The 23,210-nt window shown below is 38.8% G+C and overlaps 1 protein-coding gene across 1 annotated transcript in view; it reads right to left on the reverse strand.

Annotated features, from left to right (window-relative positions):
• Positions 1 to 344: 344 nt before the first annotated feature.
• The window catches only part of LOC149287592 (protein ITPRID2-like), a 37,993-nt gene continuing 15,127 nt past the window's right edge, over positions 345 to 23,210 (reverse strand). Inside the window, exons 5-17 of the mRNA XM_089492776.1 lie at positions 22,804 to 22,846; positions 22,612 to 22,710; positions 22,174 to 22,382; positions 21,172 to 21,860; positions 15,700 to 15,772; positions 15,296 to 15,384; positions 11,032 to 12,195; positions 10,390 to 10,452; positions 10,127 to 10,254; positions 9,543 to 9,693; positions 9,108 to 9,173; positions 8,162 to 8,587; positions 345 to 443 (exon numbers count right to left, since the gene is read on the reverse strand). Coding sequence (XP_089348902.1) covers positions 345 to 443; positions 8,162 to 8,587; positions 9,108 to 9,173; positions 9,543 to 9,693; positions 10,127 to 10,254; positions 10,390 to 10,452; positions 11,032 to 12,195; positions 15,296 to 15,384; positions 15,700 to 15,772; positions 21,172 to 21,860; positions 22,174 to 22,382; positions 22,612 to 22,710; positions 22,804 to 22,846 — 3,299 coding nt within the window. The remainder of the gene's footprint in view (positions 444 to 8,161; positions 8,588 to 9,107; positions 9,174 to 9,542; positions 9,694 to 10,126; positions 10,255 to 10,389; positions 10,453 to 11,031; positions 12,196 to 15,295; positions 15,385 to 15,699; positions 15,773 to 21,171; positions 21,861 to 22,173; positions 22,383 to 22,611; positions 22,711 to 22,803; positions 22,847 to 23,210) is intronic.

Consider the following 23,210-nt stretch of genomic DNA (forward strand, 5'->3'; position numbering starts at 1 on the left):
ACCTAGCGGCCGTTTAGATTCGATTTCCAACAATCTGATGGCCGCATAGTGATGGGAGCAGCGTGAGGGATGAAAGGTGAGTGCGAGGGGGTGGAGCTTTCACCCCTCACGCTGCTCCCATCACTTGGCGGCCATCGCATACGGCCGCTGGGTGCTGATGCCGCCGGCCGGCGCTGCTTTAATACTTTTTTTTTTCTTCCATTTAATAGCCGATCCGGCTTGCCATATTAAATTTAAAAAAAAAAGTATTAAAGTAGCGCCGGCCGGCGGCATCAGCACCCAGCGGCCGTTTAGATTAGATTTCGGGCGGCCCCTGATAGTTATAGGACCCGAGTAACCTACCTTCATTTTTTCCCATCGAATGATCTAGTTGGAGAAGACACTGCTGCAAGAAGTCCACTTACAATCTCGCGTCTGATATCTCCAACTATAGATTCCTTTATCTGAAGCAATATAAAAAAAATATATAAAAAAGATAGAAATAAAACCATTACAGAGTTGGAGCCATGAATAACTTTACGAGTTACCGATTGCAGAGGGAAGTTACCAAATGACCATAACAAAGGTGGTAAAAAGCTGGAAAACCTCGCTGCCACTATACTGAGCTACAGTACAACAACATGTTATTAACAGAATATTGCTTTAAAAAACACACATCAGGATTTGTGTTAAGCAGTATTAAAATAGAAATAAACTATACAATTTAAACATGGTCTCAAGCACGCAGTTTTCTATTAAACAATTATTTTCATGGAATATATCTTAGTCCAGGAATAGAAAGTGGTATATGATATAATCCTGCCTAGAAATCAATTTCGCCAAGTTGCTATGTGTGTTTAACCCCTTAATGACAATTGCCGGTCCTGGCACGGCACGGAAAAGCATGTGCTTTACGACAATTGACGTGCCAGGACCGGCACGTCTTTAAACGGGTGCAGAAAGCGATCTACTATCGCTTTCTGCACCCAAAAAGCGTTGCTGAATGCCTCGACCTCGAGGCATTCAGCAACGCCGCGATCGGCACGAAGGGGCCATCTCTGGCCCCTCCACGGGGCGTCAACATCCGCCATACTTTGTATGGCGGCGGACGCCCGTTTTAAAAGCGTTTAGGAGGCGATCGACGATCGCCTCCTAAACTTAAATGGTGTCGCTGGAATGCCTCGATCAGGAGGCATCCAGCGACACCAAACACTAACCTTTTGATGGGCTGTGACCGCTCCGGAGAGCGGTCACAGCCGCAGCTGCCGGCAATCTTCGCCATCAAGGAAGATGGCCGCCGTCCTGTAACAGGAACCACAAATTTTAAAAGTTCGCTAGATGGTCCAGACCATCTAGAGAACTTTGGCTCCACTTGCAGGTTGAATACAGGTACTGCATTCACCATGCAAGTCAATGGAGCCCAGCTTTCTAATCACAGTGTGATTAGTAAAAATAAATTAAAAAATAAAATTAATAATAATTAGAAAAAAATAGTAAAAAACAGTAAAATGTAAAAATCATTTCCCACTGATGTCACTATCAGGGGAACCTCCAAGTTGAAAAAAAATGTTAAATTTTTTTTTAAAAAAAAATAAAAAAAATATATATATATATATAAAATATATATTTTTGTGAGCAAGTCCTAAAATTAGCATATTAGCTTAAAACAATTCTCGCATGGAAAGAGTTAAAATACTGGCATATTAAATGCCCGTGGGGTGTCTACTTTTAAAAAATGTATGATTTGATGGGGTAAATTGAATGGGCCAGGTTCAACAACGTCCCAATTAACACGGGGGGAAGGATGGCCACACATCTAATTTCCAATTAGAAAAATGCACACGTACCAAATGTGGCCTTTTAGTTCCCCCAAAAAATGACACACCCATGCATGTGGGGTATCACTGCACTCAGGAGATGTTGCTGAACACATTATGGGGTGTCGTGTGACAGCGGCATATACCAGGAGCTGTAAATTCATACATAAAGTAGGTGTGTGTGGGAAAAATACACACACAAAAATATTACTGCAAACTTTGAAAAAATGCTGGTGGTAAAATATGTGCATGCAAAGAGTTAAAATACCAGCATTTAAAATACCCTGTGGTGTCTAGTTTTGAAAAATATATGGTTTTGTTGGGCACACTGAAATGGCCTGGCTCAAAGATGTACCAAATAGGGCATGGGCAGTGGATCCCAAATGCCAAAGTTCAACATTGAAAAAAGCGCATGCCCCAAATGTGGCCCTTTTGCCCCAAAACAGCCAGGCAAAATCATTCATGTGAGGTATCGCTGTACTCAGGAGATGTTGCTGAACACATATTGGGGTGTTTTGTGATAGTGACATATACGAGAACATTTTAATTCATACCTGAATTAAAATGTGTGTGGAAAACCAAATGCAAAAATGGAAATTTTTTTACTTACCGTAAATTCCTTTTTCCTTAATACAGTGGCAGTACCAGTGGGTAATGTTCTTTCCTAGGGACAAGTAGAATCTAAAGAGAGTAAAGAGTTAAATTGCCCAGAGCCCCTCCTCCTTACCCATAAAACCCGGGACCTCTCGAAGAGAATCAGTAAGTAACAAGACACACACAGAAAGATGCTTGCCAAAATATAAGTTTATTCCACCAAAACAGGGGAGGGAAACCTGTACTGCCACTGTATTAAGGAAAAAGGAATTTACGGTAAGTAAAAAAATTTCCATTTTTCCTGGCATACAGTGGCAGTACCAGTGGGATGTAGCAAGATCCCGGAATTGGGAGGGAAAACGCATCAGGAAACCACCGCCTGGAGCACCTTACGCCCAAAATCCGCCGCAGAGGAGGAGAAGATGTCTAGCCGATAATGATGAACGAAGGTGGAGAATGAGGACCAGGTAGCAGCTTTACAGATGTCCTCAGGGGAAGCTGCGGCCTTTTCTGCCCAGGAGGTTGCCATGGCCCTCGTGGAATGGGCCTTGATGGGCCATTGCAGAGTGAGGTTATTGGACTGGTATGCCATCCGGATGGCGTCCACCAACCACCTGGAAATGGATGATTTCGAAGCCGCTCTCCCGGCCGAGCGCCCGAAAAAATTCACAAACAGCTGGTCCGAGGTACGGATGGAGGAGGTACGAGCAATATAAATCTCTAAAGCCCGTTTTACATCCAACGTGTGCCATGCAGACTCTTCAGGAGAGGAAGGAGACGGGAAAAAAGTGGGCAGAATCAAGGGCTGATTGAGACTGGACCTGGAAATCACCTTAGGGAGAAATGAGGGTTTGACATGTAGAACAACCTTATCCTCATGAAAAATGGTGAACTCAGGAGAGGAAGAAAGAGCTTGGATTTCTCCAATTCTCCTAGCCGAGGTAATAGCCACCAGAAAAATCGTCTTCAGCGAAAGCAGCTTAAGGGACACTTCCTCCAGAGGTTCGAAAGGCGCTGAACAGAGAGCATGAAGAACAAGGGAAAGATCCCATGATGGAAAAACAGACCTCCTAGGAGGACGACGAATAAGGGCGGCCTTGAAAAAACGTCTAATAAGCACGTGAGATGCCAAATCCGAGAGAAAAAAATGACTAAGGGCCGAAATCTGCCCCTTAAGGGTCGAGACACTAAGGCCCAAAGCCAGACCCTCTTGCAAAAACTGAAGGATGGAGTTGATGGACAGAGGGAAAATCGAACGATTCTTGTCGGAGCACCACAGGAGGAACTTGGTCCACACCCGCAAATAAATTCTGGAAGTAGAAGACCTGACTGAAAATTAGACATATCTTCGTCCAGACCCTGGTAACTCAAAATCAGCCTTGCAACAGCCAGGCTGTCAGACGGAAGACCTGAAGAAGATCCGGAAGGACGACGTTCTCCAGAAGCTGGGACGAAATCGGCAGTTCCCAATAGGAGACGGTCAACTGCCTGAGGAGGACAAACCAACTCCTGTTGGGCCAGTACGGAAGGATGGCCAAAACCCTGGCCTTGTCGAAACGAATCTTCTGCAGCACGCGAGGAATCAGAGCCACCGGCGGGAAGACGCAGGCCAACCGGAAATTCCACACCATGGACAGACCGTCCAGGACATGCGGCGAATCCCATCTGTTGAGAGACGCGAACACCGGAACCTTGCGGTTTAGACGAGTCGCCATCAAATCCACTTCCGGAAGACCGAAACGTGCCACCAACGTGCAGAATGTTTCTGGGGTCAAGGACCACTCCGTCTGAGACCATTTTGACCTGCTTAAATCGTCTGCGATTAAATTGTAGCGGCCTCTGATATGAGTCGCCGAAATATCCGACAAATGAAGTTGGGCCCATTCCATAATCACTGCACACAGAATCTGAAGACTCCGTATCCGCGTCCCACCTTGTTTGTTGACATAGGCGACGGCCGATGCGTTGTCCGATTGGATCTTTACCGCCTGCCCCTCTATGAAGGGCCTGAAGGCCAGGAGTGCCTGAAGAACAGCCTTCAGCTCTCGGAAATTTGAAGAGTGGGCCGCATCCACTGGAGCCCAATCTCCTCTTCGAAAAAGGGAACCTAAATGGGCTCCCCATCCGCGGCCGGAGGCATCTGTAGTGAGAATGATCCAACTTCTGGGACGGAAAGAGAGACCTCTTGTGAGATGGGTCGACTGTTTCCACCAATTTAAGTGGGACAGGACCTGGCCACTTATTGTGAAGGACGAATCCAGGTCCTCTTCTTGCTTGGACCAGCTTGAGAGAATCTGCCACTGCAAGGGACGAAGCTGACACCTTGCCCAAGGTACTGCCGGGATGGAAGCAGTTAGCAGACCCAAGACGCTCATAGCCTTCCTGACCGAGCAAGTTGGACACCTTTGAAGTGCTGCAATTTCCCGTCTTATCTTTATCTGCTTGGGACGTGGAAGATAGACGCAAAGGGACCTTGAGTCCACCAAAAAACCCAGGAACAGAATCTTGGAAGAAGGGATAAGGTAAGATTTTTGCTTGTTTATCAACCAGCCGTGTTGTTCCAAAAAGTTCATTGTTGTGGACAGATCTAGTAACAATTTTTCCCGGGAAGCTGCCATGATCAGCCAGTCGTCCAGGTAAGGAATGATGGAAATATTCTGTTCCCTGAGGTGCGAAGTCAACGGACAAAGAATCTTTGTAAAAACTCGTGGGGCAGATGCCAGACCGAATGGAAGGGCCTTGAATTGATAATGATGCACCCTCTGATTGACCCGTAGAGCAAATCTCAGCAAGTATAAAAGAAATTTTTTATTTTTTTTATTTTTTTTTTTTTTGGAGGGAAGAGGAAAAGAAAGAGCAAAGATAAAAAAATATCTTACCCTAACCTCCTCTGAACCGTGTGGGGGGGCTGGTGACACGGTTGCACTGTACTGACGAAAGCTCCAGCAGTCAGACAGGCAAAGCGCATTATAAGCAATTTAAAATTGCCGCCCTCCGGAAGATCCGACTCGCGCATGCTCAGTAGCACGATCGGATCTTCGGTGGAACGCAACGACACCCGGGCGTGCGTTCCACCAAACTGCGCATGCTCCCGCTTCCTGAACATCAAAAGGAAGACTCACCACATCCTCCGTAACGCGAACCGCTACGGAGGGACGACCCCTCTCTGCTCACCACCCGGGGAGCAATCGGAGGCAACGAAACCCCCAGGCAGCAACCCGTGCGCCTCACCAGCTTGCCGAAAATGTCCGGACCTGACGATTCCACCTGTCCGTCCCTGAAAGGGACAAGAAAAGAACTGATTCTCTTCGAGAGGTCCCGGGTTTTATGGGTAAGGAGGAGGGGCTCTGGGCAATTTAACTCTTTACTCTCTTTAGATTCTACTTGTCCCTAGGAAAGAACATTACCCACTGGTACTGCCACTGTATGCCAGGAAAAAAATGACTACCACAAAGTTTGACAAAGACTGGTGGTAGATATGGTGCATGGAAAGAGTTAAAATACTAGCATTTGAAATACCCTGGGGTGTCTAGTTTTCAAAAATATATGGGTTTATTGGGCACACTGAAATGGCTCGGCTCAAAGATGTACCAAATAGGGCATGGGCAGTGGATCCCCAAATGCCAAAGTTCAACATTGAAAAATGCGCATGCCCCAAATGTGGCCCTTTTGCCCCCAAACAGCCAGGCAAAATCATTCATGTGGGGTATCGCTGCGCTCAGGAGATGTTGCTGAACACATATTGGGGTGTTTTGTGATAGTGACATAAACTAGAACATTTTAATTCATACCTGAAGTAAAATGTGTATGACAAAACAAATGCAAAAAAATGACTACCATAAAGTTTGACAAAGACTGGTGGTAGATATGGTGCATGGAAAGAGTTAAAATACTAGCATTTGGAATACCCTGGGCTGTCTAGTTTTCAAAAATATATGACTTGATGGGGTAAATTGCATTGGCCGGGTTCAAAGATACCCGAAATGGCACATGGGGGGAAGAATTACCAGATTTGGAAAAAATGGCTTTGAAATAGCAAAACGCTACCTGTACTTATTGCCCCATAATGGGTAGAAAAAAGCAAAAAAACAAAAACATTGGGTATTTCTAAACTCAGGACAAATAGTAGAATCTATTTAGCAGGTTTTTTCATTACCTTTTATAGATGAGTAAAAGATTTTTCAACTAAAAGTTAGAAACAGTAATTTTTTTCTAAATTTTTCACCATATTTTATAATTTTTTTAATAGTAAATAATATGATACAATCAAAACAATGTCATCTAAAGAAAGCCCTTCTTGTCCTGAAAAAAACAATATCTAATGTGTGTGGGTTCAGTTAACGGGAAAGAAGAAAATTACAGCTAAACACAAGCAGCGCAGAAATGTTAAAAAGGCCATTGTCACAAAGGGTACAAAAAGTAAAATCAGCCTTTGTCTCGAAGGGGTTAAACAAAGACTGCATTCAAAACACATCCATGTTATTTTCCATGAACAATCTTTTTAAAAATGATATCTTATCAGTGGGGGTGAATTTAATATAGTGTTGGTAAGCATTGTATATTGTGGGTCTGTCTCGGTTAGGATTTATGTACACAAGTTAAATATTGTATACCATACTATTTATTGCAGGGTCAGACCATCACCCACATTATAAAGAAATATTCCCATTGCAAAATATTTACTTTTGGTTTATATGTGGTGCCATGTCTGTTCTAAAAATATAAAGCTGAACTCAGTTATTCAGCAATAATGTATATCCAAGGCTTGGTGCTAGTTTTAAAAGAGATTTATACTTGTGTTCTTCAACAGGGTACATGCTACGGAAAAAGCTTATGAACAAGCCTACCACCGACATATTTAATGTCACTATTAAGGAAGTTATTTGATGTGGTTAACCTTCTTTTCAGTATTAAAAAGTATTTTGTTTGAACTTGTCTCTAACACAAAACTGCATGCATGTGCTGAAGGATGCAAACAGAACTCGCCCACAAAACAGAAGTTGTTGGATGCCGTGTTGCGCGTGGTACACGGATGGGTTTGCCCTTTGCCACTGTAGTCAAGGCAACCATTTCACATAATTACAGCTTAGAAAGGTTACACCTGAGAACTAGCAGCATGTTTTCATTGACTAAGTGTTCAAGGTTCTAGAGAAGGATTAGCGTGGGCAGCAAACTATTCACATATTTGATCAAACATGCAACCCAAACACTGACACAGTACAGCCTTATTCTTTGTCTCGGTCACATGGTTATTGGGCTGAAGGGAATACACTGAAAACAGAGTTTTGTTTTTTTCTTAATACCAAAAATCAGTGTAGTATAATTGCTGTCAAAATCCTAAATTCAGAGTTAGAATAGTTCGCAAAAAATGTTGTATGGTCAGTAAAATAAAGGCTGGGAAGTTTATTGATCAACCTTTGCTCATTTACAGATGTAACTGTCCTTTTTTCAGTAGAAAATGGACATTCCAGTAATCATATGCTCTGTATTGCATTAGAATATATTTTTAAACCACTATTCTGTATTGTGCTCTGGTAGAATTTCCAGATGCTCCTTACTTTTCTTCATATTTCCCAGGTCAGGACAACCAGATGTTTAGTTATGATTTTTTAAATTGATTTACTCTTGCAAAACTAGAAAGTGCCATTTGACAATGCAAATAAATATTGGAACCACATCGTAAAGTAACAGCCTTTTCTAGTATGGCTAAAACACATTCACAGCTTACAAAATGGGCATCCAATTATACAGTGTAGAAGAAATCTACTTACCTCTCGAATTACTTGTTGCAGTTCTTCGTTCTCTTCAGCAGTCCACCTAGGACTCCCGTCTGTTTCAGAAACACTGGGAAGTGGTTGATGTTTTTCTGCAGATCCCATCTTTGACTTTTCAGGATCTTCTGGCGTCTCCACATTTTTAAGGTTTTGTGATTCACTGGATCTAATTGGTGGGCTAGGCGTCAAAGCAACTGAAGCACGATACACTGTTTTGCTTGGGTGTGTCTGAGGTTTTGGTTTATCAATGGGATCAGAGTTTATTAAGCTTTTCTTAACCTTGTGACGTGGACTTGAAGAAACAGAAGAAGAATCAGAAGCACCATGCGAAAATAAAGACTCACAATGCTCAGCATCAACACCCAGGTCTTCAAGTCCCAGTTCAGATTTAAGATGAGTCTGTTCTCTTATGAGCTCAGTAACCTATGACATTCAGGAAGGTAAAAAAGGCATATTACATATCACAAAAATGTGTTTGTTTGTTTTTTTGTTTAGCAATTGGATTAAACCTATGACAAAGACAAAAAATGGTTTAACACGTCAGAAAAATCCTACTGCAGAGATTGTATACACAAGTCATTTAGTAGTACTAGTTACCTTGCATACATTGTCAAGAACATTATATGGTATATGGATACACACTTGCATGCCTACAGGAATAGACTAGGGTAGAAAATTGTGTGTGGCTGCATGCTTGGCACCAAGAGCGTGTAAAAACACTCGCATCCCAAGCCGATGGCAGCACACCGAAATACCTGATCTACCAACGTAGAGTTAGTAAAGGCAAACAACCGTTCGGTAGGGTCTACATAAGCTCTCTCTCTTGGGTCCCCTCAACAGCCACCACAGTCTAAGTGGTTGGGCACCTTTCTTTTTTAAGCAATCTATTCTGACAGTTAATTCCATTAACACAGTTTGCAAAGCCTATACCGAATTCACTTACTGGTTCAATGACGTTCAATGGAGTGGAATACAATAAGCTGTCTGTGCTTCTTCCACCAAACATTCCCTGCAAAAATAATACCATTATAAAACTGCAACCTTTAACACAGCACCAAGCATTTAAGGGACCGCAATGGCATTTGCTCACACCTCTCATTTTCTATACCTGTAACTGAACAAGGGAGTTTGCAATAGTCCATATATTTGAAATGGCTAAAATGCTTCATTTCCACTCTCTACAGAGTTCCACTCTCTACAAAAAGCACTAACTAGTATTTTTAGATGCCTTTACATTCCAAACAAAAGTCGTTTTTCCTTCGTCATCTTAGAACACCTATTAAAAAAAGTTTCCAGCCATTCAGTGGACATAATTTTATAAAAGTATGTTTGCTTCTTGCATCAGAGTCAACATAAGAAATGTCGAAATATTATTCACCATCACTGAGGGACGCTGAAAAGGAGAAGACGCGTGAAAATTCCTAAGCTGTTCCTCAAGCACTAGCAGTCGTTCATCCAGCTGAAGTTCAAGCTCCTGCAATTCCATCCGAACAGAATTCCTTAGACCCTGCAGCTGATCAGCTTCATACCTAAAGAAATAAAAAAATAAAAAACAAAAAAACACCCCACATAAGTAAATTCTATATACATTTTAAAACCAGTGTTTTTACCAGCAATTTGGACACTCAAAAATTCCAGTTTTCTACATCACTAACAGTACAAAGAATAATGAAGAAATTAGAATTATAAAATACTCTTCATATGGATATTTTGAAAGTAACTGAAGCCACAAAACAACAAAAATATTTTAGTGGGACTGTGTAGACAGGTTTTCTTTTAGTATTTTTCTGACAAACTTGAAGTGTTTCTTTGGGCCTCTTAACTGAAGCTGTCCTTCAATCAGAGGGCTCTAGGTTGGATTTCCAATAATGATATTTTCCCAAATTTAAGTAAGTATATGTGGTTTAGAGCCATTAATCTTCTGTAGACCTAATGCGCTGAACAGTAATATGGACTGCTTACCTCTCTCCTTCAGTAAGGTGCTGGTACACCATGGTTTGCTGACGCAACATATTGAGCTCCAAGTCCATCATTTGGGTTCTAAACAGATTTAAACTCCTCCTCATTATCTGCAGCTCTTGGAATGTATTCTACAAATTGAGATTTTTAAACGTTTATTACTTTCTCGCTTATCTTCCATAGATTACTTAAACAGGAAAAATCCCACAAAGATCAACCAAACAAGAAGAAAATGAAGGAAGAAAGAAAAAAATACAAAAACCTACTTCATAAAGAGGTAGAACAGACGATCTCTGGGATTCCCTGTCATTTCCACGCATGCCAGGATGCTAAAAATAAAAATATCCAATTTAAATTTATAATAAATTATATAAAATTAAAAAAAAAAAAAAAAAAAAAGAACCAGAAGACTAATGGATTCCAAACTGAACTACAGAAATAAAACCCTGACGAAAATAACTGTCACTGCTATTTAAAAAAATAATATATATATATATATATTTTTTTTTTTTATTTTCTTATAAATACAATCAATCTATAATTTAAAGAAAACCAATGTTACATTTACATACAGTTAGGAATGCTACGGTGTGCAGTCAAGAATTACACCAAAGTATAATATACAGTGTCTTATGTAACCATTGCATATTCTGGAAAAAAATGACAATAGTAAAATGAGGGTCAAGAGGAATAAGTCTTACATTTAGTGTTTGACATGTTAAACCTTAAAAGTGGCAAATGTTACAAAACTTGCAGTTATGCAGGTTATTTTTTTTAATTAGTTTAGAATTTAATTTACTTCACCAGAACAGTTATCTAAGATGTAAATACAAACTGACTAGGGGGGGGGGAGGAGTGGATAGTTATTGTCATAATTAAAGTATAAATATGCTTCAAGGTTTTAATACCTGTGAAAGGTTTTGTAGTGAGCTTCTTATATCATGCAGTACTCTGCGCAGCTGCATTTCAGTAGTAGATGGGGGAGCGGTCATAGGTAACATGCAGCCAGAGCATGACCTATGAAGGGATCCATATGCAAACCGCTGAGAGAGGGGGCACGCAAATGGAGACATTACAGAACCACAGGAACCCCCACAGAAGTTAGGGACACTGTGTGTACTCCACGTTCTTGCATGTTCACACAGTGACCTTTCATGGCAGTCCGACTGAAGAGAATGGAGAGAACAGGATGACTGAGACCTGTGTGATGGAGCATGTGCAATGCAGGACTGAGACCTGTGCTGTGAACCTTCAGGTAGCCTACTGAGGCCACTTTTAAAGACCTCCTTAGACTCTGACTTGGGAGATGCCAAAAGTGCCGATTCAGAGTTAGTGTTTCCATCTTCATTTGGTTGTTCACTTATTTCTTCCTCATTTGGTGTATACTTGTAAGAAAACGATGGAGGACTACAAACGGTTGCCTTCCCTGATGTTAACACAATGTTTACTTTTGATACTACCCTGACAGGACTAAGCAGCGCAGATGGCAAAGACTGTGTTCTTCTTAATGGATAACCTGAGCTTGCATATTTGTGCCTGCGTTTCAACAAGTCCTTCGACGAAATCATGCTTCGCCCAGTCCTTGTTCCAGTAGCCTCAGAAGAGCTGAGAACTTTCATCTGAGCCCTTTGTAATGCTACATGAACACGTTCAACAGAACAAGAACTTGCTCTTCCAAAGTCAGACTTCGTATGGTCGTAATCTGAAAAACAGTCCATTGACTCGGATATGTGATGCGTTGTATAAGGAGTGGCTTCATATTCATTGCTTATTTCCATCTCACTATCGGCACTACATTCTTGTCGTGACCCAGAATCATCTTCATTGTCACTAGATTTTATAACCTCAGGTGAATTTATCTGTGGAGGCTCAGTTGGCAAATCTGCTGTGTTCATATCCCTCTCGCCAAAAAACATTTTACAAGCAGAGATATCCCTTGGTGTCAAGTACTCGTCATTCTCAATGTCACTCGACTCTAGCAGGTCTGTAGTTTTTGGCGACTCCGATATTACAGTGTTTTCACTGTCACAACTGTCTGCGCTACTTCCCATGGCCTGCAAAGACTCTTGAAGCTGAAAAAAGAAACATAATACAGAAATCACATACAGTCTAAAACGTATACAGAATATATTAGTTTAAACAGTTATTTTGTCACATAAGACACTTCAGATATGCTCCTAATATATGGGAATCTATACTTAACCAAGTTTCATGTGTTCAGTGGACAGGTGGAATGAAATTCATATTTTCTCAAAACTATTATTTTAACACATGTATCTTTTTTTTCTTGCATGTTTTCCTGTAGGTGCTATGTCATGCATCATTCAACAAATAGAGCTTTTGTAAAGGATGCTGCAGATTAGAGGACTGCATTGGTATTGGGGTCCCACGGGATTCTGGTGTTGTGGGCGCGAGCGGGCGGTCACACAATATACCTGCGGGTCCCAGTAATCCTGTGCACTCCCGCAAGGCGGGCAGTAATGGTAAAAAATTCAGCGGGATTAACAAAAAAGTCCCACGCAAGGCTCTACTGCAGATCATAGATGTGATCGACGCAGTTATCAAATTTTCACCAGATGTATATATTACCAACCCAACGGCTCATTGTATTTTATGTATGCGAGATACATTCACACACACATTGTATATGCAAGGATCTACAAAGTGTTTTGTTACAAATATATATGCGTTTTTTTTTTTAACTTTATATAGATTTGCTAATCCATTCAATTCACAAAAGCTATATTACACCTATTGTGTAACTACGATTCCCAATATGCTCACCCAGGCATGGTCCTTTTCTATTAGGATGCTAACTCAGCAGATAAAGAGTACAGCTGCTACCCCTACCGTATGCAAGTCATAGAGATGCAGCTATTAGATTGGTTTGGTTACAGAATGCAGCGGTGTCTTCACTATAAATATGTCTGGCATGTGCATATATGAAAGGAGCCATTCCACATAAACAGTGTTTAAATCTGAAATACACATGCATCAGTTCTACATTCAGCAAAAGTTTAAACTGTTTTGTGCTATAGCATTTCCCAAATATTTGACATAACTAATCGTAAAGCAGGCATGTAAACGAGTCTTTCAGTGGTGGATGCAGCTTTTTTGAAATTTATCAGTGCTCTATCTTCACCACAACTAAAAGTATTTGAAGGCTAATTTATCAAGATACACACAAAAGATATACATTTTCTGAGAAACTAGTGTCACTTTTATAAATTCCCTCCCCTCTTCTATGTGGCCCTAAGCAGCATCTTAATCCAATTATATGGTATCACCATACCTGCCATTTATAAACAGTCAATACCCTACAGCCACCTTAAAAGAAAAAAAAAAGAAGAAGAATGAAAGCTTACAGTATCTAAGACCATTCTACATATTAGGTGAGTACCAGCACAAGGTTTTTTTTTATTTTTATTTATTTATTTTTTTTAAACATGGAAAGCTTCATGTTAGTGTGTGCAGCTTACACTAAAATGGCCAAACTATTTAAAAAATTGTGAGCTATTTCAACGGATAATGTACCAGGTATATCATTTTATGACACACCTAGTAAGGGTTAATAGGACATTTTTAATAGGATCAGATAGATTTTTTTAATATATATATATATATATATATATATATATATATATATATATATATATATAAAAAGAGTTCTAGTTTGGCACAATATGTTTTCAGGAAGCTAAATAATAGCCATTGTATTTGTTCTACTTGTTTTATTTTAGCCATTTATCATGCTGCCTGTGGTAAACAATGAAACCGTTTAGTCTGGTCCACCTAGGCTGACTTAGGAAAGGCTGCGTAGGAATCGATTACGTGCGTAGCGTGATAAGGTAGACAGGGGCATGACTCCGGGCGAGTAGGAGGGACAAAAACGCTGCACAATGCTGGAAACGGGCTGATAAGGAGGTGAACCGAGGAACAAAAACACAAGAAAATAAGAAAAGAGAAATCTGGTGATGTGTTGAAAGAGATGGCTTCAAAGAAGAAAAGCTATAACCCTAAGAAGGATAAAGACAAAAAAGAAGAACAAATGTAGGACATCAACAACCTCTTCTTTTTCACCCCAATCATTGAAAGACTAAAGCAAAAAGGAAATAAAGACTCAAATAGCACTCTCCAAAACTTATCAGTAGAATTTTTTTTTTTTTTTTTTTTTTTTTCTTTTTTAAAGAGATCCTAGATCCTCATTTAACAAAGCTTAAGCTGAAGATCAAAAAAGGCACTCTGTAAGATTGAATCCAAGATTGGAATAAAGCTTTGTATAATGTAAACAAGTGCGTCCATGGCTTGACCTTGGTGGAGAGCCTCTTTAAAATAATCTATAAATTATCAAGAATGGCCAAGCTTTATACATATTTACCCAACACTTGTTGGGGCTGTGGTAAGGAAGCAGCGACATAAATACATTTGTGGTGAGGGTGTAGAAGAGTTAAAAAAATCTCTGGGACAAGGCAGCAAATCCAGTAGTAGAAATAGGAAATATTCAGAGAAAGATGCACCCAAAGGCAACTCTGGTGAATAAAGGCTGGGCTCCTCCAGACAGACATTGTTTTGCGGCTGTAAAATTTTTAATTGCGAGAGGATGCAACAAAATAAGGGATTCACACTTTCGCCGTTATAAAAAGCAATTATTTTGGCACTTTAAGACGGAGAGAGGAATAATCTGGTATGCCTCAATAACCAAAATAAACAAATCAGAAATAAGATTTATGAAGTAGTAAGTGTCTTCGGCTAATTAGGCTCATGCCAACAACTACACTCTATTCTTTTATTTCTTCTTTGCGATCTATGTGGCAAAATTATTACACGCTAGTGTTATACGCAGTAACAATTATTATTTAGATTTCCAGTGTCTTTTTGTATGTTTTGTAAGTATACTTGTTATGTTTTGATTTAATAGTGAAAAAAAAAGTGTTGGAGCAGGAAAAATCACCCAAAATATTACATGACTGTATAAAATGGCTCCAGTACCACAGATAAAGGAAGTTTATAGGAACATGAGATAAAACCAGGTATTTAAGTTCATTATTTGTTATAGGATTTCCCACCTGTTTTTGTCATTTGAATAAGCACAAGAATACATTTTAATGCACAAAAACTTAAAGCACATAATGCTTCTAACTCATGTTTTAGAGGTTGCGTAATAATTCTTACCTGAGCCGAATTCATTAACGCACAGTCTCCGGAAGTATCTTCAGCAAATCCACTGCTATCAGAATGTTGGCTTGCAGTTCTCAGCAGATCTGTAACGAGGAGAAAAAAGCTAATCCTCTTCAAAAAGTTTAAATCTTACGTACCACTAAACACAAAGATGTCATACGTGGCCATTCACATGAGGAGGAAAGACGAAGTACCTGACCCTCCTCAATGTTCCCTTTAAGCTGTGCATTACATTTATCCATACATACACACATATATCCACTCTTTATACCATACATGCATTCACCCACTCTAAATACAATCAATACACGTTGGACATTGGGGGAACATTCCTTGATTTATGGGTGAAAAAGCATTGAAACACACACTTTCATGTCCCCGCAAAAAAAATACATTACCTTTGCCTATTTTTTCAAGAGTTAACCGACTTATCGAAGAAACATTGGGAGGTTCTTCCTCGGAGCTCTGTAACTGAAACGATATGGTTTTACAAGGGAAAGAAGAAAAAGGTTAACCATATAGCAGGATGTCATCTGCCAATTCATTGTAGTTATTTCGAGTTCTCATAATGCTGTTGCTAAGATAAAAGTATCAGAGCTTTCCAGAAGGTCTTTCTTCCAAAAAGTCTGAAATATTAGTGGAGAATGATAAACAGGATCAGATGGACAGTACACTCCAAAAGCATTCGAGCTTCCAGGTTTTAACTTGGAGAAAAAAAAAAGAATGATATGATTCATACTCAGACTTCCTTTAAAACAAAGATGGGATGTTGTTTAACTATTTTGGCAGCAATCAGCCGAGAAACTGTAAAACGTATCTGGCAGATACGATAATAAACCCATATAGCGTGCCACTTAAGGCAAATGGTAATCCCAGTGTTTTGAATCATCATATATAGTGGGAAGAAGAAGAAGAAGAAGAAAAAAAAACAAACACATAGGAATCATGAAGTCTTTGGTATTGGAAATAGTTTTGTAGTCTTTAGGGTGTCCAGTCATTAAGAAAAAAAAAAAAAGATCCAGAGTATTGTCTAACATTCTTACATTTAGGAATCGCTGTACTTTATGTTAGGTATAGTTTATCATATCTGTATTGTGTAAATAAATAGAACTGAAAACATTGTTAATACATCTAACTACCATGAGATGGCAGTGTAAACAAACAGATATATAGTATGTTATAAGGGGATTTTTACATTATACCATACTAAAAACCTAGAACATTTACTTTTGGTGGTAAACTAGCAGATGGGAAACGTTAAAAAAATAAAAAATAAAAAAAAGCCCCAAAAAACACTTAGAATAGCATTCTTTCATTTTATCCCTTAAGAATGACAATGCAAATGTATCAAACCAAATTGCTTCTCTGTGCATAAGAACAGGACATTGGTGACAAAATAACTGAAAATAAATTTTTCATTAATGTCTCCCCACACTCTGACAACAAAACTATTCTCAAAACTTAAATCATGGAAAACAAATAACCCATATCAACCATAGCCCAGTTTTCTCATTTTGTTCCATCAAGCATCCTCTATTTGCATACCTAGGGGTCGCCACTGTATTCAGTTGTGAGATAGGTTGGGTGACTATCCCTGCTCAAACATGACTCAGATTATTTAGGGCAAAGTTAATAAAGTACATTCCTCCATAGACTTTCATTTGTCAGTGCCCAGCTCAGTAATTAAGACTGAGTCCATTACTTATCACAGACAGTATAATAAGGAGTCAGGGTGTTTGTCTGGTACATTGGGCTACAGAACTAGAACTCCTTTGCAAATTGCCAATATGTAGCTTCCTGAAAACATAAAATAAAACGCTTTGAGGGGGCTGATAATTGCCTTAGTTTAGCAACACATTCTTTAAGACATTGGTGGGAATAGGCTAGTTTTCGGTTTAAAAAAAAAAACAGAGGCTATGGTAAATGGACATTTTCATGCTTTGAGAAAAAATATTCTTTATGTCCAATTTTTCAAATAGGATATATTTTTTAAAAATAAACCAGATCTTTATTGTGAAGATTTTGAAAGTATCTGTTCAATCAGCCGACAACCAAGCAGAGCCAACAGATTTGGTTTTTACCAGCATTTTGTTTGGCGAGTCCAGCTCATTCACAAACTAAATATATATACTGGTTCAAAAAAAATAAAAAAAAAGTTACTTTAAACAAAAAGGTAGTTAAAAAGGAAATGTAAGCTTATCTTAAATTTGCAGCAAAACACATGGCATTGATGGACCAAACCCATTTCAAAACAAATGACATTTAAAAGTTCTGGGGAAAAAAAAAAAAAAAGTTCTAAAGGGAGAAGTCTTCCTTTGTTTAAATAAAATGTGTGTGTAACTAAACTTCTGTTTCCTGTCACTGTGGTGTCTACAATATTTGAAAAATAAAAGATAGAATTTATTTTTTAAAAAAAACAAAGAAAAAAAAACAAAACAAAGGATAAAAATAGTAAAAAAATAAATAAAAAAAGTTAAGTTAAAATTGTGGAATTTGGGAGAATAAAGACATACAGTCCATAATATCGTAAAAGCTTCAGCAAGCCCAGTTCACCTAGCATGGATGACAAATTGATCAGGAATAGTATCCCTTTAGCCTTGTACAGACAAAACATTTCAGCTAATAAGTACAATTTGAACGTGTGCGTGGCAGATCTACTTAATTTGGTTTAGAAAACAATTATTTAACACATTACCAAATACATTTAGGAGTTGGCACACTTCTTAGGAAGGGTGGAGGTATGGTTAAGCGTAGATAAGAGTGGAGAGAGCAGGAAAACAATGCTCAAGAGCAAAGTGGGGAACAAGTGGGTGGCAGAAGAATGATAAGCTATTCATACCCACAAGGTTGTCATTTCCACCCACACATCAGTTTTAATTGTTTTTTGGTCTGACAAACCAGTTTAAAATAAATGACTCATTCAAATCTACGTGATAATCCTGTGTAGCTTATGGCAAAATGATTAATTCTCACAGTACTGCTGCGACTGCCCAGAGGTTTTGAAACGGCTAAAACCTAATCACGTTGTGTTTGATCAGCAGACTATAAATTGAACCCTTTCCAATATTCCAAAAGAAAGGCATATATTTAGTTGAAGTGTGAGAATGTTTATCCAAACGGGTAAAGTGAAATACGGAGAGACGCAGGAAAAGGCCACATATTTACATTGGGGCATCTACAAAGAAAATACTACATTGATTCACAGCACGACGCAAACAAAGCTAAAATCAGTAGCATGCTTTGTGCCTAAAACAAAAGGTAAAGCACTTAAGCAGTTAATGAAACACTAACCACATGCACATTTTTATAACACAATTTGATTGGCAAGGGTTTTACAATCAAGTACTGCCACTGTCTTGGAGGAACGCCGGTTATACCGGCCGTGAAATAAATCATATGGTTATATAACCTGGGTTATATGTATTAAAGCTAACGCTATTGAGAATAAAGCAGGCAAACATGAATCAATGGAATCAATTAGCACTATATTACTAATTTCTATCTTTTTTGTTGAGGCAAATTTCATCTCCAGTAGCTAAACATCAGCATTGTTTAAAGGGGTCAATTCACATATCAAAAACGGCAGACACGTGTTTTCCACTTACGGTCTATAACCATTGCTTTCAATAGAACATCTCACCCAAAACCAAACATTTAAATGTTATGGGACTTAATTATTTTTCATTTTTAGCTCACTGGAATTGTAACTTTTTGAAGATATAAAAACGCCAACTACTTGTATCGTTCACTCTAGCATAGATTAAAATACCTTTCTACTCCCGCTGTAACGTTATTCTAAAATACATCCTTAAGCAAGTGGAACTCTTTACGGTACAATTCTTCCTTGAAATTTCACTAAAGAAGATCAAACAAAATAGATACAACATAAAAGAAAACCACATGCAAAACCATGACAAAACTCAGGTTTTTCGTCATGTCATTGAAATGACAAGGAAAGTTGATTTTATGTATAAACGAAGTGGACAGTTTTATAATCCATCCATCCATAAAGTACACAAAAGGCGCATTACCGCACTTATGCAAGGTAGCAAATCTGTTTTCTAGGCTTGCTTTCTAGGTTTAACTAGCTGTAAAGCCGATTTAGAACAACAGGTCAAAGAATGACTATATATGTCTCGCAGCACCCAGGGCAGTAGCCACTTGGATTTTGGCTCAATCACGTCAAGTATTTGAGGTCCACATTTCATAAGATTCGTTACACTTAAAGTACTCACCAACCAGGACAAGTGACGCAGCCTTCTAGTTACTTCCAGTTGCTACACTATTTACAGTGTTTGAAGTTTTGAGTAAATATTAGAGCTTCAGCTTCCTAAGAGTACATGTTCTGAAATTACGCAGACTACGGGCTGGCAGTTTACCTACTCTGGTGGAGGAATCATAAGTTTCACTAAAGAAGTCAGCAGAAGCGATACATCCACCACTTCCATACACAAACCTGTCTTACAAAAAAAACCCAAAAAAAAACAATTGTGTTGTAACGCCACAATTTCGAAGCATTCAGCCACTCTGAGATCGGCATCAGGGGCCATGTCTGACCACACCCCGGGGTGTCAACGATCGCCTCCTAAGCTTTAACTGTGTCGCTGAAATGCCTCAATAGAGTGACATTCAGCGACAAGGGGTCACAAGCACCATCAGGAGAACCATCCAGTTTCAAAAAAGTGTGGGTTCAGTAAATGGGAAAGAAGAAAATTACATCTTAACACGAGCATCGCAGAAATGTTAACAGCCATTTTCATGAAGGGTACAAAAAACTAAATCAGCCATTGTTACGAAGGGGTTAAGGGCCAAACGAAGGGGTTAAAGACCAAACAAATCAAAAAGCTTTAACAGAAGATAACATCGAAGTTGACCCTTTTTATAATCTCACTTTGGGATCTAACATACCAGTGTATATAAAATGCAATTTATTCTTTCTGGATGCCTCGGGTGACAAGCCTGCTTTCATAACAAATATACAATTATTCTAGAGTATGCTTACCATCTATGTCCCTACAGAAATGTGAGTTTTTCCACATCATGGCATATAGTTATAAATGGAGATTTCCATATATTCCGCTTATCATGCGAGATTATATTTTGGTCAACATCCTAAATAGGCTTCCTCTTAGCCCATCAGCGCTCTCAGTAGAAAAGAGGCATATCATGCCATTTTGCATCCCCTAAAATCAAGATATTATCCTTTTGACCAGCTTTTCTTGCAGTAGCTCTACTTAAATGTGGACTTCCCTACCCTTAAGCTGTTTTATTGCCAATCCGTGGCGTTTACCGACAGTTTACTGCATTAAGTACAATCAGTGTTTTAACTAGCCATTAAACTTCCAATATAAAATACTCTAAAATGGGCAATGTATATAGTATTAAGCAACCTTAGAAATGGTATGCACAGACCATTACTATTTAATTACATGCATTGGAAACCAAAATTATTATTCCAACCACTAATTTCTTGAGTGTGTACTTTACCTTGGGTTAATTTCTGTAAATCTGAAATCCAAACAAGCGAATTAGAATGTCACAAAACTCAACTATGTAAAGAAAAATGCGCACACATGTCCTATACAAGATGGCACATATATCATACAAAAAAAGCCTTCACGTGTTAAAATAATAAAAAATTATATATATATATATATTATATATATATATTTATATATTTACACCTACACAGAGGACACTGTCTGCCAATAAACAATAGGAACTGAATCCACATGTTTAATGTGCAGTTTTAAGCTACCGTAGCCTTCAAAGTGCAAAAAAGAAAAGGGCTATATATAAAATGAATATAAATTTATTTATAAATACAAATAAAACCTGGAATTTCAAAAGGAAGAGGGATGTCCACTTACCTCTTCAAGTTCAAAGGATTCTTTTGGTTGGCTCACTAAACTCAGAGATTGACTTGGTGCATATAATTCCTTGTCTGGTGTAGATGTGTGAGGGTTTTCTTCATCAATAGATATTTCAGCCTCCAGGTCAGCAGATACGCCAAGATCTTTACTAGACGAGGAGTCCACAGTGCTAGGACTGTCACATTCATTTTGATTGTTGGATATCTCTTCTTTGTCCATATGGGATTCTGTTAATATGATAATTGAGTTACCAGTATCTTCATCCTTTTCCACGCTAGAAATATCAAGAGGCATCAAGTCCGTGATTAGCAGTGGATTAGATGCCTCCTCTTTAACTGTAGCCAAAGGTGGAGAATTTTTCTTAAAAGGCTTTTGCAGTTTCTGTTCTATTTTATCATCCTGATTTTGAATATCATTTAGAGGCTGCTCTTTATCATGCGATGGTGTTGTAGGGCTGAATTCACCAGCTCCCCGAGACCCACACAAATTCAGTTTAGACAAGGTTTCCATAAGCCGAACTGCGGTTTGGCTTGCAGTTCTATTCAGAGGTGCGGGCTTGGGAGGCTCATTAACAGACAGAGATTTTGAGCTCCCAATTCTTTGGAGAGGTGTTCCAGAAACTTGTGAGTATAAAGAAGAGAAAGCATTTGCCACATCAGTGAGAACCTTAATCTGGCGAAAACGACCTAAAAAGTAAAAGAAAGCCAAGATTGGCTATAAATATGCCGACATACAAATCAGTTTCAAGAAGTTATAATTGTATTCACCTGGAAATTCTACATTTATGTTGAAACCCTTTACTAAAAAAATATATAAAAAGCCACAAGGGATGCAAGAAAACCTAAACAAAATAGTTAAACAATATAAATATTACGATTAATAGTAACAAAACTGCTGCATACAAAGCAAGCTATAAAAACTCTAATTGAACTAAAGACTGCAAATATATGCCACATCATTAAACAAAAACACAGATTTTCTAGAAAAAAAAAAACCTACTTGTTAAGGCATAGTTAGGGTTTTCTACTTCCATTCTCTGCACCTGAGCATTCAAGAACACTTTGATATCAATCCCATGGGCCAATGAGGAGTTGCTGAAAAATCTTGATGGGATTTTTGAAGCAATATCTGGCTCATCTCTACCAAATCCAAGATTGTAGAGTATTTCTTCTGGGTCCTCTTCATATAGATCTAATAATTCTGAAACACTGAAAAACAGAGTTTGTACTTCAACATAACACAATAACAGAAACGGCGGGGCCTGGAGAAAATGTATAGACTTCAGCAAAGCACAGCAAAGGGCAAGACAAAAAGGTGAATTATAGACCATGTTTTCTCTTTCTGTAAAAACGCCACAAAGGTCGATAAAATTACAGAATGGATAAATAGCCTTTCCGTTTAAGCAGTAAATCACTAATTGCTACTTCATATATTTACCTTGATACAGTGGCACTGCTCTTCCCAGACCCAGTGGAGTTCATGCTTCTTCCTTTCTGGTGAAACTGAAGCCTTCTATCTCTTGCCAGTAAGCCATTGCTTAAGGAGAAGGGTGGTGCGTCAAGAAACAACAAATCAGTTTCAGAAAGCAGGTCATCTACAGAAAGAGAAGCTAGAAAACATGTTACTTACCAAGGAGGCTCCATCGGCAAGTTTCTTTGATGAAGGTGATTAGCTAGAAACAACAAAGACAGAAAAATTAGTCATGCTTTTCAGTTACTATAGATACACACTCTTCAGGTCTTGTTGGCAATCAGGAATAAGCTCAATGAATACCTTATAAATGCCCAACCTGTCAGATTTGTACATACATGCCACTTACAAATTCTTCCATATAACTTGAACAATTAACCACAGCACGCTTCATTCATAGGACATGTCTAAAATCTATTACATCTAGCTTTTGTTTCATAAATAAATCCTGTAATTGATTTAAACTAAACACCAAATTCCTCTTATAGGACGATACATAATAGGTACAGATTAATTTACTCTTTTACAAAGCTTATAACTCTCTCGTGCCAACATGTGCCCATTTC

Source organism: Sceloporus occidentalis, unplaced genomic scaffold, assembly GCF_023333645.1.
Source record: "Sceloporus occidentalis isolate IW3139 unplaced genomic scaffold, rSceOcc1.0.p SCAF_59, whole genome shotgun sequence".
NCBI classification, from domain to species: domain Eukaryota; kingdom Metazoa; phylum Chordata; class Lepidosauria; order Squamata; family Phrynosomatidae; genus Sceloporus; species Sceloporus occidentalis.